Below are 17379 nucleotides of genomic sequence, written 5' to 3'. Positions count from 1 at the left end.
ATGCTGTCTGCTCTGACTGAGAGATCCAAACACAAAACAAACTACTATAGACAGACAAGTACATTTTCCATTTAACATTGTGTTTGTTTACTGTAACCCCTAAAAGCATTGCCCATCCACTACAATGGCTTTTCAAGATAAAACAATAGCAATATGAAAATGATTTGGCAAGCTGTCAAGTGGATGTCAAGGAAAATGTCGCCCCCAATGTTATGGTCACTTTAGCCAAGCTTGAGGAAAGTAATTACCGGAAAAGTCCTAATAGTAAATAAATAACATGTAATAAATAATAAAGTAAAAATAAATACGGTAATGCGAATGCAAAGAACGTAAAGAAAAAGGTGTTTCATACATGTGGACTTCTGAAGATAAAGCTGCCCTTTTTTTTCTTTTCTTTAAAAAAATAAATAAAACCAAAATAAATTAAAACAAAAAAATAACATCAAAATAAATCAATGATGAAATCAAATAAATAAAAAATACTATAGTATCATATTTGGAAGATACGTTTTTTTTTAAATTGATGAATGAGATCAAATAAAAAAGATAATTCAATCAAATAAATGAAATACCGTATATTTCGGGCTATAAGTCGCAGTTTTTTTTCATAGTTTGGCCGGGGGTGCGACTTATACTCAGGAGCGACTTATGTGTGAAATTATTAACACATTACCGTAAAATATCAAATAATATTATTTAGCTCATTCACGTAAGAGGCTAGACGTATAAGATTTCATGGGATTTAGCGATTAGGAGTTACAGATTGTTTGGTAAACGTATAGCATGTTCTATATGTTATAGTATAATATATATAATATGTTACGTTAACATACCAGGCACGTTCTCAGTTGGTTATTTATGCCTCATATAACGTACACTTATTCAGCCTGTTGTTCACTATTCTTTATTTATTTTAAATTGCCTTTCAAATGTCTATTCTTGGTGTTGGGTTTTATCAAATACATTTCCCCAAAAAATGTGACTTATACTCCAGTGCGACTTATATATGTTTTTTTTCTTCTTTATTATGCATTTTCGGCCGGTGCGACTTATACTCCGGAGCAATTTATACTCCGAAAAATACGGTAAGTAAAATAAAAATGCCTATGGTAATGAAAATCCAAAAATATAATAAAATAAGTGAATAATACAATTAATAAAATAGAGCACAATAAATAATGCAAAAGCAAAGAATGTAAATAAAAGGTGTATTGCACTGCTGAAGCTGAAGTTGACCAAAACATTTAAATAAATACAAAAATATATAAAATCAGGATGAATCAATGATCAAATCAATTAAAAAACTATGTAAATTAAATAAGGCAAATGCAAAGTATGTAAGGGAAAGTGGTATCCTAAATGTGAACGCTTAAAGATAAAGTGGACTAAATAAATTAAAAAAATACATAAATATAATGATAATTAAAATTAGACAAATGACAAAGTAAAACAATATATATGAAATAATTAATAAAATAAATAAATAATGCATTAAATAAATAAAGTAAAATAAGAATGCAAATAATGCAAATAAAATGAGTATCATACAAATGGACTCGTCAAGATGAAGCTGACCAAAATATTAGAATAACATTACAAAAAATAATGATCAATTTAAATAAATAACTGTAAAAAAAAAAGGGGTAATAGAAAATGTAAATGAATTAAGTTTATGAAATTAAAGACAAAAACTGTATTGAATTAAAACCTGAAAAGCGAGCTGTCAAAGTAACTTGTGCAGGACTAACTGAGATCTTTCTAGCAGTTTAAAGTCAAGAAAGCCAAGAGTAATCTGTGCTCACGCCCAAAAAAAAAAAGAGCGACAAAACTTCAGCTTCTATGGAATCAAATGCAGCGGAAAGAAATTTTGCTGACAGCAAACCCCATCACAGAAAGATTTTTTTTTTTTTAAACAGCACATGGTCTTATCTCTTATCTCTGTCATATCCCCATTGTTTCTGCCTGCTTTAAACTTCTTACATATTATTAATAGTGTGTGAAATAGGAAAGTAACTTCAGCCATACTTAGCTTGCACGCTTCATTTAACTAGATTAGCAAGATGTGTCAAACTGTCTCCCTTATTAGAGGCACTTTTAACACTTAAGCCTGACGTTTCCAGTTGATATATATATATATATATTTATATATATATACTGTATGTATATATATATATGTATATACACACACTGTTCAGTAAAATAAACAAGATAAGTGTGATTTCCACTTGTCTGGCTATAAATTAACTTTTTAAATCACTTCAAAGAAAAGAGGAGAGTGGAGGCTGCAAGTTCCTTCTTAATAGACTAATAATACAATCAGATAGAGGGTAAACGTGATTCCCTCCAGGGAGGATATGCTACATGAAACTTAAGCACACACACACACACACACACACACACACACACACACACACACACACACACACACACACACACACACACACACACACACACACACACTCATTTACCTTGATGGTTTTGGCAGCAACAATATTGGACAGAATCTTCTTAGCCTGAGGAGAACTCCTGCTTGTAGGAAGGAAACTCGGCCCCTGTGAAGATTTGATAAGACGTAGAATGCTTATCAAGATTGATCATCTGTCAAGGAGTGTATTGGATATCTTATATGTGCACCTCAAGCAAGGAAAAGGGGATGCAAATGATCACAAAAGCGGCGCGGTGGGGTGTTAATAGAACAGTTTGTCCTTTCGGCATCCAGTGTTGAGAGTCAGTACATGTGTTTACTAGTCTGAGGGAGCCAGCAGCTACGGATCATATTTCTTTAGGTGTAAAGACATTATCAATGAATTTCAGCTGTACTCCATATCTATTTCCCATAGGGTTCACACATTAAAAGCCTCTCTATAGGAAAAAAGGGAGCCAAATCATGCTAGTTTCACATGCAAAAGCAAGTACAAAGTCCAAATACAAGAACTACAGCAAGAAGTCTAGTTTTACATACTTTACTGTATTTTCTTTATATACCGTATTTTCCGGACTATAAACCGCTACTTTTTTTCCCAAGCTTTGAATTGATTGATTGAAACTTTTATCAGTAGATTGCACAGTACAATACATATTCCGTACAATTGACCACTAAATGGTAACACCCGAATACGTTTTTCAACTTGTTTAAGTCGGGGTCCACCTTAATCAATTCATGGTACAAATATATACTATCAGCATAATACAGTCATCACACAAGTTAATCATCAAAGTACCGTATTTTTCGGAGTATAAGTTGCTCCGGAGTATAAGTCGCACCGGCCGAAAATGCATAATAAAGAAGGAAAAAAAACATATATAAGTCGCACTTTTGGGGGAAATGTATTTGATAAAACCCAACACCAAGAATAGACATTTGAAAGGCAATTTAAAATAAATAAAGAATAGTGAACAACAGGCTGAATAAGTGTACGTTATATGAGGCATAAATAACCAACTGAGAACGTGCCTGGTATGTTAACGTAACATATTGGCTTTCTTGACTTCAAACTGCTAGAAAGATCTCAGTTAGTTCTGCACAAGTTACTTTGACAGCTCGCTTTTCAGGTTTTAATTCAATAAAGTTTTTGTTTTTAATTTCATAAACTTAATTTATTTATATTTTCTATTACCCCCTTTTCTTTTTACACAGTTATTAATTTAAATTGATCATTATTTTATTGTAGTGTTATTCTAATATTTTAGTCAGCTTCATCTTGACGAGTCCATTTGTATGATACTCATTTTCTTTGCATTATTTGCATTCTTATTTTACTTGATTTATTTAATGCATTATTTATTTATTTTATTAATTATTTCATATATATTGTTTTACTTTGTCATTTGTCTAATTTTAATTATCATTATATGTATCTATTTTTATTTTTATTTAGTCCACTTTATTTTTAAGCTTTCACATTTAGGATACCACTTTTCCTTACATACTTTGCATTTGCATTATTTAATTAACATATTTTTTTAATTAATTTGATCATTGATTCATCCTGATTTTATTCTAGTATGTATGTATTTATTTTTGTATTTATTTAAATGTTTTGGTCAACTTCAGCAGTGCAATACACCTTTTATTTACATTCTTTGCATTTGCATTATTTATTGTGCTCTATTTTATTAATTGTATTATTCACTTATTTTATTATATTTTTTTATTTTAATTACCATAGGCATTTTTTTTTTACTTACCGTATTTTTCGGAGTATAAGTTGTTCCGGAGTATAAGTCGCACCGGCCGAAAATGCATAGTAAAGAAGGAAAAAAACATATATAAGTCGCACTGGAGTATAAGTCGCATTTTTTGGGGAAATGTATTTGATAAAAGCCAACACCAAGAATAGACATTTGAAAGGCAATTTAAATAAATAAAGAATAGTGAACAACAGGCTGAATAAGTGTACGTTATATGAGGCATAAATAACCAACTGAGAAGGTGCCTGGTATGTTAACGTAACATATTATGGTAAGAGTCATTCAAATAACTATAACATATCGAACATGCTATACGTTTACCAAACAATCTGTCACTCCTAATCGCTAAATCCCATGAAATCTTATACGTCTAGTCTCTTACGTGAATGAGCGAAATAATATTATTTGATATTTTACGGTAATGTGTTAATAATTTCACACATAAGTCGCTCCTGAGTATAAGGCGCACCCCCGGCCAAACTATGAAAAAAACTGCAACTTATAGTCCGAAAAATACGGTATATACTTTGAATTATTTACATTATTTACAATCCGGGGAGTAGGATGTGGAGGTGCAGCTATTTTGTGAATGTTTCTTCGCTGACGGCTAAATTATGTAATGGATTAAGCAAACAAAATTTAAGAAAAAGTTAAAGTTAAAAAAGTACCAATGATTGTCACAGACACACACTAGATGTGGTGAAATTTGTCTCTGCATTTGACCCATTCTCATGTTCACCCCCTAGGAGACGAGGGGAGCAGTGAGCAGCAGCGGTGGCCGCGCCTGGGAATAATTTTAGTGATTTAACCCCCAATTCCAACCATTGATGCTGAGTGCCAAGCAGGGAGGTAATGGGTACCATTTTTAATAGTCTTTGAACTTACGACCTACCGATCTCAGGGCGGACACTCAAAACCAAAGGTAATTACTGAAAAAACACTAAAACAATACAAGACTTCCAAGAAATATTGTTCTTCACCTTTGACCCTCTTAATGTGCCTTGTCAACACATCTGGACCTTCTTTAATAGAGTCAAAGAAAAATCAAAAACGAGTTCATGCCTTGACGGTTGCTAATGATGCCACTCTGATCACATGGACCTTTCTGCGACTTTAAAAATCCTATTTTCACCAAACGCGTTGATGGAATTTGTAAATGTACACTTTTGTTTGTCATTGTGCTTGTAGTTTACAGTGGTGTACAGTAAAACTGCACTGCATCGCTAACCATCTTGAATCTTGCTTGAACTTATATTGGATTGTGCACGTGTACTTAATGTTGTGTCCAGTGAGTGTACCTTCTTGCACAGAGTACAGCATGAATATAATGCATATTTTCTAGGGATGTCCGATAATGGCTTTTTGCCGATATCCGATATTCCGATATTGACCAAACCCTTAATTACAGATACCGATATCAACCGATACCGATATCAACCGATACCAATATATACAGTCGTGGAATTAACACATTATTATGCCTAATTTGGACAACCAGGTATGGTGAAGATAAGGTCCTTTAAAAAAAATAAAAAAATAAAATAAAATAAAATTAATAAATTAAAAACATTTTCTTGAATAAAAAAGAAAGTAAAACAATATAAAAACAGTTACGTAGAAACTAGTAATGAATGAAAATGAGTAAAATTAACTGTTAAAGGTTAGTACTATTAGTGGACCAGCAGCACGCACAATCATGTGTGCTTACGGACTGTATCCCTTGCAGACTGTATTGTTATATAATGATATATAATGTAGGAACTAGTGATGTCCGATAATATCGGCCGATAAATGCGTTAAAATGTAATATCGGAAATGATCGGTGTCATTTTTTTTTTTTTATCGGTATCGTTTTTTTTTTTTCTTTATTAAATCAACATAAAAAACACAAGATACACTTACAATTAGTGCACCAACCCAAAAAACCTCCCTCCCCCATTTACACTCATTCACACAAAAGGGTTGTTTCTTTCTGTTATTAATATTCTGGTTCCTACATTATATATATATATATATATATATATATATATATATATATATATATATATATATATATATATATATATCAATACAGTCTGCAAGGGATACAGTCCGTAAGCACACATGATTGTGCGTGCTGCTGGTCCACTAATAGTACTAACCTTTAACAGTTCATTTTACTCATTTTCATTAATTACTAGTTTCTATGTAACTGTTTTTATATTGTTTTACTTTCTTTAATATTCAAGAAAATGTTTTTAATTTATTTATCTTATTTTATATATTATTTTTAAAAAGTACCTTATCTTCACCATACCTGGTTGTCTAAATTAGGCATAATAATGTGTTAATTCCACGACTGCATATATCGGTTGATATCGGTATCGGTTGATATCGGTATCGGTAATTAAAGAGTTGGACAATATCGGCATATCGGATATAGGCAAAAAGCCATTATCGGACATCCCTAGTAGGAAACAGAATATTAATAACAGAAAGAAACAACCCTTTTGTGTGAATGAGTGTAAATGGGGGAGGGAGGTTTTTTGGGTTGGTGCACTAATTGTAAGTGTATCTTGTGTTTTTTATGTTGATTTAATAAAAAAAACAAAAAAACAAAAAACAAAAAAAAACGATACCGATAATTTCCGATATTACATTCTAAAGCATTTATCGGCCGATATTATCGGACATCTCTAATAGTTTCAAAAAATACCACTGCATGCATCGGGCGTCTGTTCTGCGGAATGACTTCTAACCTGAGGAGCCATGTTGTGGTCACACAAGAAGCTTTGGTATTTCAGCGGAATGTGAACGCTCTCCTTAGGCCTCAGATAAACCTTTGGACCTGGAGCGCCTTTCTCCATGTTGAACATGTCCTTCTCCAGTGAGGTGGGCGTTCTTGTGAGTTCTTTAAAGTACTGCCACTCCTCTATGTTGGTGATGACGCTGTATGGAAAGATAATGGCACACAAGTGAGATTGAAAGAAACTATTTTTTGTCATCATTTAGTAGTCAGGAGCAGCACGGTGGGAGAGGGGTTACAGCGTTTGCCCTTATAATACGAAGGTACTGGGTTCGATCCTGCGCTCGGGATCTTTCTGTATGGAGTTTGCATGTTCTCCCCGTGACTGCGTGGGTTCCCTCCGGGTACTCCGGCTTCCTCCCACCTCCAAAGACATGCACCTGGGGATAAGTTGATGGGCAACACTAAATTGGCCCTAGTGTGTGAATGTGAGTGTGAATGTTGTCTGTCTATCTGTGTTGGCCCTGCAATGAGGTGGCGACTTGTCCAGGGTGTACCCCGCTTACCGCCCGAATGCAGCTGAGATAGGCTAGCGACCCCCCGCGACCCCGAAAGGGATAAGCGGTAGAAAATGGATGGATGGATGGATTCAATAGTCAGTCAGGGATAAGACTCAGACTAAATATTTTAAATAATTTAATATCATCGGCATAACTGCTTCAGCTCTCTCTTGGTTCACATCCTACCTCAGTAACAGACTCCAATCCATATCCATACACAACTGGCAACAGACTCCAATCCATATCCATACACAACTGGCAACAGACTCTAATACACGTCCATAAACATCTGTACATCCCGCACCATCCCAGTAACTCAATGTGTCCCCGAAGGCTCAGTGTTTGGTGCCCTCCTTTTCATTCTCCACCATGGACTTCAATTTCATTGCTTCGCTGACATACAACTCTACCTATCCACACTCTCCACCCTCACAAACTGTCTCTGTAATAAAATCAAATCATGGATGACCACAAACTTCCTCAAACTCAGCTGCAAAAAATCCTAATTCCAAAAGTGAATAAATTAAGTTTTGTCCTCAAAAAGCAACAATTTTGGCACACCTATCTTTGGGCAGTTTTGCCCATTCCTCTTTGCAGCACCTCTCAAGCTTTATCAGGTTGGATGGGAAGCATTGGTTTTCATCCAGGATGTGTCTGTACATTACGACATTCATCTTAGTCTAGCCAGGGAGGTGACCAAGCACCCGATGGTCACTCTGTCAGAGCTACAGCATTCCTCTGTGGAGAGAGGAGAACCTTCCAGAGGGACAACCAATCAATCCACCAATCAGGCCTGTATGGGAGAGCTGCCAGACGGAAGCCATTTCTTCGTAAAAAGTTAGCCAAAATGCACCTGAAAGACTGTTCCTAATATACATAAACGACTTGTCATCGGCATGCGACTGTGAATTGTTCTTGTTTGCGGATGACTCGGCCTTGCTGGTATCAGACAAGGACAAGTCACAGGTGGAGAAAATCCTCAGTGCTGAACTCTGTAGAACATGCACTTGGCTCGCTGACAACAAGCTATCCATACACTTAGGTAAAACGGAATCCATCCTATTTGGGTCCCACATCAACCTTAAGAAAGTCAATGACTTCACTATTAAAGTGGGTGACATTGTTATCACCAGGAAAGATGAGGTCACCTACCTAGGTTCCATTCTAGAGGCTAATCTTTCCTGTGATAAAATGGCAACCAAGGTAATCAAAAAGGTCAACCAACGAACGAGATTTCTCTATAAAATCTCCTCTCTGGTCAACAAAAGCACCATAAGGATTCTGGCGGGAACTCTCGTTGAACCCTTTTTCGATTACGCATGCACCTCCTGGTACCCTAGCACATCCAAAACCCTCAAATCTAAACTCCAAGCATCCCAGAACAAGCTAGTCAGATTACTTCTAGACCTCCACCCCAGATCCCACCTCACTCCTACCCACTTGTCCAAAGTGGGCTGGCTCAGGGTGGAGGACAGAGTAAAACAACTTGCACTGAGCCTAGTCTATAAAATCCGCTACACCTCCCTGATACCGAAGTACATGTCAAACTACTCCCTTAACGTAAATGACCGCCATAACCACAACACCAGGGGGAGCTCTACTAACCACGTTAAACCCAGATTCCGAACTAACAAAGGTCTTAACTCATTCTCTTTCTATGCCACATCAATGTGGAATGCGCTCCCAACAGGTATAAAAAAAAGTGCATCTCTATCCTCCTTCAAAACCGCACTAAAAGTTCACCTCCAGGCAACTTCAACCCTAAACTAACACCCTCCCCGGATTGTTAATAATCAAATGTAAACAATCAAATGCAGATATTTTTTCTTATGCCTTCTGATCTCTCTCTCTCTCTCTCTGCCCACTACTTGCTGTCCATATCCTACCGAGTCAGACCTACACTGTTCCAATATCCATTTCTCTGTTCTCAATTGTTGATGACTGATGATAACAACCAAACCTAACCCCCCCCCCCCCCCCACACACACACACACACAATGTAAATAATGTAAATATATAAATGTGATTATCTTGTGTGATGACTGTATTATGATGATAGTATGTATCTGATAGTATATATCTGTATCATGAATCAATTTAAGTGGACCCCGACTTAAACAAGTTGAAAAACTTATTCGGGTGTTACCATTTAGTGGTCAATTGTACGGAATATGTACTTCACTGTGCAACCTACTAATAAAAGTCTCAATCAATCAATCAATCTCAGACCACGAGAAACAAAATTCTCTGCTCTGATGAGACAAAGATTGAAAATGTTGGTGTGAATGCCAGGCATCGGCTTTGGAGGAAACCAGGTACCGTTAATCACCGGGCCAATACCTGGTAGTGAAGCTACAGTGAAGTAAATAGTGAATGGGTTATTCTTCTATAGTGCTTTTCTTTCTTCAAGGTACTCAGAGCGCTTTGACACTATTTTCACATTTCACATTTACACACACATTCCCACACTGATGGCGGGAGCTGCCATGCAAGGCCCTAACCGCGACCCATCAGGAGCAAGGGTGAAGTGTCTTGCTCAAGGAAAAGTGTGTGTAGAATTTTGGGGACAAAATGAGTTTATTCCATTTTGTAATAAGGCTATAACATAACAAAAAGTGAAAAAAGTGTAGCGTTGCAAATACTTTGCGAATGTACTGTAAATTGTGTGGACATGGTGCCCACCAATCACATTTAACCAAAGTGACATAAGCAAAGCAAACGTACAAAAGTTTGTTTTAGCTGAAACCCAGCATCCATCTACATTCCCTGTAAAGAAAGTCCAGTCGCCCTTTATGCGACCTCTTGAGTTTTAATCGTGTCCCAATTAAAAACCACAAGTCAACAGCATAAGACAAGGTAGGAGGAAAAGGGCAGGCCTGTGGAAGAGAAAACAGGAAAATACAGACCAAAAAACCCAGACGAACGCTGAGCAGATAAAAGTACAAAAATGCAGACAGGATGCAAATACAAGTGAAATAAGTTTTGGTTGGGTTTGCCTGCAGTGGTGGCCTATGATCCCCAAGATGAAGTGCCCAGAAAAAAAAACCCAAGGTGGCTAATGTGTCCTTCACGTTCAAGAGGAGCGTCTGGGCTGAAAAGCACTGCAAACATCAAAGACATCGTTAGACTGCAAAGCTCCGAGTACTCTTTGAAAACCTGTCAGTGATTTACAAGTTGAGGGTTACAGTCTTTTTTGTTTGTGTCAACAGAACCAAAAATGTTAAAAATACAAAAACATACAGAGTAGACAGACTTGGCGAACACGATGTTCCTTTAACTCAGACCTGGGCAAATTAAGGCCCGGGGGGCCACATGCGGCCCGTTAAGCTTTTCAATCTGGCCTGCCGGACATTCCCAAATAATTTTTTTATATGTTTAAAGATGGAAACTGTAGCTGCCATTATGATGTGCACTCATGTTTTCTAATGACCGTAAGTCTTTAACTATACAAAGTAGGGATGTCCGATATTATCGGCCGATAAATGCTTTGAAATATAAGATCGGAAATGATCGGTATCGTTTTTTTATTTTTGGTATCGTTTTTTTTTGTTTTTTTCTAAAATTAAATCAACATAAAAAACACAAGATACACTTACAATTAGTGCACCAACCCAAAAAACCTCCCTCCCCCATTTACACTCATTCACACAAAAGGGTTGTTTCTTTCTGTTATTAATATTCTGGTTCCTACATTATGCTTTTATTGTATCATTCATTTATTATGTCATATCTAAACTATTGTGTTGAAGTCTGGGGAAATTGTTATAAATCCCATCTACAGCCTTTAGTCACTCTACAGAAAAAGGCCATTAGGATTGTGTCCAATGTTCACTACTTACATCATTCAAATCCACTATTCATGGAGTTAAAGCAACTTAAACTGCACGATGTGATCAATTTTAAAACTGCTCAAATTATGTTTAGGGCATCCCAAAACTCTCTACCATCCAATATACAAAACCTATTCCAGGATAGAGATGCTCATCATAGTTACAGTCTAAGAGGAAACAACAAATTATATTTGCCTAAATTTAGAACAACTTTAAAATCAATGTGCATTTCAGTGCGTGGAGTCAGTCTGTGGAAAAACTTAGGGGACGAGTTAAAAACCTGTTCTAACATGATTACATTTAAAAGACTGTTTAAAAAAGAAGTACTGAAGAAGTACGAGGAGGAAAGAGAGTGATGCCCTCAGCACAGAGCGATGGGAGAGAGGTGTATGGTCAGAGAGTGTTTGGGCCTGTGTGTGTGTGTGTGTGTGTGTGTGTGTGTGTGTGTGTGTGTGTGTGTGTGTGTGTGTGTGTGTGTGTGTGTGTGTGTGTGTGTGTGTGTGTGTGTGTGTGTGTTTTGTCTCGTCTTGTCTTGTTTTATAGTAACAGTGGTACTATTGTATTGTTAGTGTACAGGAGCTTTTCTTGTTTTGTTTGTATAGTATTGTTCTTGTATTATATTGTTTATGTTAAATGTGGAATGAGTGAGAGGGGTTGGGATATTATAAGCATTTGCTTCATCCAACCCCTTTTCAAGCCTTGCATAAATGTCCCTGCCAAAATGTTTAAAAAAAAAAAAAGTGTGTGTTGTACTGTGCAGGTTTGAAATAAATAATTCAATCAATCAATCATATATCAATATATATCAATACAGTCTGCAAGGGATACAGTCCGTAAGTACACATGATTGTGCGTGCTGCTGGTCCACTAAATGTACTAACCTTTAACATCTTGTGTGATGACTGTATTATGATGATAGTATATATCTGATATTATATATCTGTATCATGAATCAAGTGGACCCCGACTTAAACAAGTTGAAAAACTTATTCGGGTGTTACCATTTAGTGGTCAATTGTACGGAATATGTACTTCACTGTGCAACCTACTAATAAAAGTCTCAATCAATCAATCAAACAGTTAATTTTACTCATTTTCATTAATTACTCGTTTCCATGTAACTGTTTTTATATTGTTTTACTTTCTTTTTTATTCAAGAAAATGTTTTTAATTTATTTATCTTATTTTATTTAATAACTTTTTAGTAAAAAAGGACCTTATCTTCACCATAACTGGTTGTCCAAATTAGGCATAATAATGTGTTAATTCCACGACTGTATATATCGGTATCGGTTGATATCGGTATTGGTAATTAAGAGTTGGACAATATCGGCAAAAAACCCATTATCGGACATCCCTAATACAAAGTATTTCAATGGTTGTAATCTGCGCTTTTGCATGATACAGTAGTTACTATGGTAATATAATTAGTTACTATGGTCATCTAATTAGTTGAAATGCTTGTGTCAGGGACAGACGCGTAAGGAGATTTTTACAACAAAGTTCTAAAGCTTAGTGATCTATCAGATATATCAGATTGTAGGTGGGGGTTTTTCTTTTACCCTTTACGTCCATATTTTTGTTGCGTTTCGCTTGATCGTAAAACATGTGGTAGGAGAGGGGGTGTGACGTTCATATGTTGTCAATATTCAGTGTTTTATCCTTCATAGTTAATATTGTAAATCACACGTTTTTTATTTTCATGTACATTCTGGGTGTCTCATTCAGTCAAAAATGTTGAATGCCATTTCGTTTTTTTAAGGTGGTCTGTCATAACGTTTTTAGCATTCAGACATTATTGTGAGGTTTTGTATTAGTGTTCCTAAAAATCAGATATACCGGCCCCCAGAGACATTTTTTCTCAGAATTTGGCCCCCGAGTCAAAATAACTGCCCAGGCCTGCTTTAACTCAATTTATAAGAATGTGTACACTTCTAACTAATAAACAAATAATCTCCAAGGAGCTAAAGCATTCCAAAGCAGACGGATGCAGAGACGGATGACTCTCAATTAGACCTGCTAGACTTTCATGGCAGGGCTAATACCATAATGAATCATCCATGGTGCTATCCAACCTTTGTTGATCAATGTGACGTATGTTAATCCAAAAGTCGGGCATGAGCAGAATCACTAACAGACGATTTTTCTATGTGTGCGGATTAACGACAAGTGGAGAGAGTAAACACCGCATGCGACCAAGTGCAGGTAATTGGTGAATCGTCAAACAAAAACAAGTGCTCCGCATTTCTGCAGCATTATGTCTGCATCGGTGGCATGTACAACGTGGTGTAATACAGCTGGACTGTTCATTAATTATGGAGTGACATTTAGCAAAATACTTGATGTACTTTGCACATGCAACCTTTTACGACTAATTAGAATTGTGAAGCCCATTAGTCACATTTGAAAATGACACAAAGGAGAATAGACTCCCTTTACGCACAAACATGCTAATTTTCCTGTTTCATTGTATTATCATACAAACCCCGTTTCCATATGAGTTGGGAAATTGTGTTAGATGTAAATATAAACGGAATACAATCATTTGCAAATCCTTTTCAAGCCATATACAAATTAATGCACTACAAAGACAAGATATTTGATGTTCAAACTCATAAACTTTATTTATTTTTTTTGGGAAATAATAATTAACTTAGAATTTCATGGCTGCAACACGTGCCAAAGTAGTTGGGAAAGGGCATGTTCACCACTGTGTTACATGGCCTTTCCTTTTAACAACACTCAGTAAACGTTTGGGAACTGAGGAGACACATTTTTTAAGCTTCTCAGGTGGAATTCTTTCCCATTCTTGCTTGATGTACAGCTTAAGTTGTTCAACAGTCCGGGGGTCTCTGTTGTGGTATTTTAGGCTTCATAATGCGCCACACATTTTCAATGGGAGACAGGTCTGGACTACAGGCAGGCCAGTCTAGTACCCGCACTCTTTTACAATGAAGCCACGTTGATGTAACACGTGGCTTGGCATTGTCTTGCTGAAATAAGCAGGGGCGTCCATGGTAACGTTGCTTGTGCTCCAAAACCTGTATGTACCTTTCAGCATTAATGGCACCTTCACAGATGTGTAAGTTACCCATGTCTTGGGCACTAATACACCCCCATACCATCACACATGCTGGCTTTTCAACTTTGCGCCTATAACAATCCGGATGGTTCTTTTCCTCTTTGGTCCGGAGGACACGACGTCCACAGTTTCCAAAAACAATTTGAAATGTGGACTCGTCAGACCACAGAACGCTTTTCCACTTTGTATCAGTCCATCTTCGATGAGCTTAGGCCCAGCGAAGCCGGCGGCATTTCTGGGTGTTGTTGATAAACGGTTTTCGCCTTGCATATGAGAGTTTTAACTTGCACTTACAGATGTAGAGACCATCTGTAGTTACTGACAGTGGGTTTCTGAAGTGTTCCTGAGCCCATGTGGTGATATCCTTTACACACTGATGTCGCTTGTTGATGCAGTACAGCCTGAGGGAACGAAGGTCACGGGCTTAGCTGCTAACGTGCAGTGATTTCTCCAGATTCTCTGAACCCTTTGATGATATTACGGACCGTAGATGGTGAAATCCCTAAATTCCTTGCAATAGTTGGTTGAGAAAGGTTTTTCTTAAACTGTTCAACAATTTGCTCACGCATTTCTTGACATAGTGGTGACCCTCGCCCCATTCTTGTTTGTGAATGACTGAGCATTTCATGGAATCTACTTTTATACCTAATTATGGCACCCACCTGTTCCCAATTTGCCTGTTCACCTGTGGGATGTTCCAAATAAGTGTTTGATGAGCATTCCTCAACTTTATCAGTATTTATTGCCACCTTTCCCAACTTCTTTGTCACGTGTTGCTGGCATCAAATTCTAAAGTTAATGATTATTTGCAAAAGAAAAAATGTTTATCAGTTTAAACATCAAATATGTTGTCTTTGTAGCATATTCAACTGAATATGGGTTGAAAATGATTTGCAAATCATTGTATTCCATTTATATTTACATCTAACACAATTTCCCAACTCATATGGAAACGGAGTTTGTATATTTGTACCAGACAGAGAACTAGACATTGTATTTCTTTGTTAATACTATACTATCTAATATAGGACATATGTGGTTCTAATGTTACAACGTTGTGTGGTTACACGTGGATAGTAGAAAGTTTTCAATGAATCTAAATAAAACAAAAGCAAAGAGATTTGGTAATTATAATATTAATTCCAAAGTTCAAATAAAAAAACTATTTGAAAATGTAACAGAGACATTTTTTAAAATATTTACTTATATAATATACTATAAACTGTAATTGAAAGCCCATATCAGACACTCAGGAACATAAATATCCTAATGCCTCTCAATAATAAACAGTGAAAAGCTATTTCTTGACTATATTGAACTCTGCATATTATACTGACCCTCTCCTATTTTACCCACTGTGCTAAAGTGCGGGGAAATAATGATCACTGTTCAATGCATCCACTATTTTATACCACAAATAAGGGTGTCTCTCCCTACCTTGCAACCTTACAGCATAAATACTGATGGTACTGTGGTAAGGTTTAATTTAATATCGCCTCTGTTGGTTGCATTTACTGTGAGTCGTGCAATCATTTATCTAACTATCATGAATCAGTTATCATCCCTGATCATAACTTGAAACTAGGGTTGTACGGTATACCGGTATACTGGTATAGTATCACGCTACTAATAAATCAAAAACAATACTGTACTCTGTTTGAAAGGTACCGGTTCCCGGGCATGACGGTGCGTCGTCACGTCATGACTTTGCTGGTTTTACGAGAAGAGGAGCATGTTCGGCAGCGCACAATCACAGAGTACTTACAAGCAGACACAGTGTGTAGACAAAAAAGGGAGAACGGAAGCATTTTGGCCTAAAAACTAAAGATAAAGATGAAGTTATAACACTGAAACACCCTCAGGAAGAGGTGTTTTAAAACATGGCTAACTAGCTAGCAGCAAACATCCCTCCACAGTGTTTTAGCTACTTCTAAATCACTAATCCTCACCTTCATGGCGACGAATAAAGTAAGTTTCTTACAAGTATCATCCCTGCAGGATGAGGAATAGCTAAACATGCTTCACTGCACATTGTAGGAGGATACGTTAGCTAACCGCTAACAGCAAGCTAGCAACCTGAATGTAAACAAATGCCATGGGTGGATCTACACCTGACATCCACTGTAGTGATACAGAGTACAAGAGCGTATCTCGTCGATACTACTATGATTACATCAATATTTTTTATAGTCACAAAATCTTTTTTTCTTTAAAAAAAAAATTATATTATGTTTATAAACTCAGGATATATATCCCTGGACACATGAGGACTTTGAATATGACCAATGTATGACCCTGTAACTACTTGGTATCGGATGGATACCTACACATGTGGTATCATCTAAAACTTATGTAAAGTATCAAACAGAATAATAAGTGTATACTACATTTTAACAGAAGTGTAGATAGAACATGCTAAAAGAGAAAATAACCAGATATTAATGAACAAGTAGATTAATAATCCATTTTTACAGCTTGTCCCTCATAATTATGACAAAATAGAATGATAAATGACACAATATGTTACTGCATATGTCAGCGGACTAATTAGGAGCCTTTGCTTGTTTACTTACTACTAAAAGACAAATTGTCTAGTTTGTTCACTATTTTATTTAAAGGGGAACATTATCACAATTTCAGAATTGTTAAAACCATTAAAAATCAGTTCCCAGTGGCTTATTATATTTTTCGAAGTTTTTTTCAAAATTTTACCCATCACGCAATATCCCTAAAAAAAGCTCCAAAGTGCCTGATTTTAACCATCGTTATAAACACCCGTCCATTTTCCTGTGACGTCACATAGTGAAGCCAACACAAACAAACATGGCAGAAAGAACAGCAAGATAGACTCGGATTTCAGCGGCTTAAGCAATTCAACAGATTACGCATGTATTGAAACGGATGGTTGTAGTGTGGAGGCAGGTAGCGAAAACGAAATTGAAGAAGAAACTGAAGCTATTGAGTCGGATCGGTTTGAACCGTATGCAAGCG

At 36.4% G+C, this 17379-nt stretch overlaps 1 protein-coding gene across 2 annotated transcripts in view; it reads right to left on the bottom strand.

Moving 5' to 3' along the window:
• nphp4 (nephronophthisis 4) overlaps positions 1-17379 on the bottom strand; it is a 462240-nt gene that overhangs the window by 44198 nt on the left and 400663 nt on the right. For both annotated transcript variants that reach the window (XM_061974673.1, XM_061974681.1), the window contains exons 21-22: positions 6930-7119; positions 2469-2552 (exon numbers count right to left, since the gene is read on the bottom strand). In XM_061974673.1, coding sequence (XP_061830657.1) covers positions 2469-2552; positions 6930-7119 — 274 coding nt within the window. The remainder of the gene's footprint in view (positions 1-2468; positions 2553-6929; positions 7120-17379) is intronic.

Source organism: Nerophis lumbriciformis, linkage group LG01, assembly GCF_033978685.3.
Source record: "Nerophis lumbriciformis linkage group LG01, RoL_Nlum_v2.1, whole genome shotgun sequence".
NCBI classification, from domain to species: domain Eukaryota; kingdom Metazoa; phylum Chordata; class Actinopteri; order Syngnathiformes; family Syngnathidae; genus Nerophis; species Nerophis lumbriciformis.
Note: the sequence above shows the minus strand (reverse complement) of the source record. Positions and strands in the feature narration are given on the sequence as shown.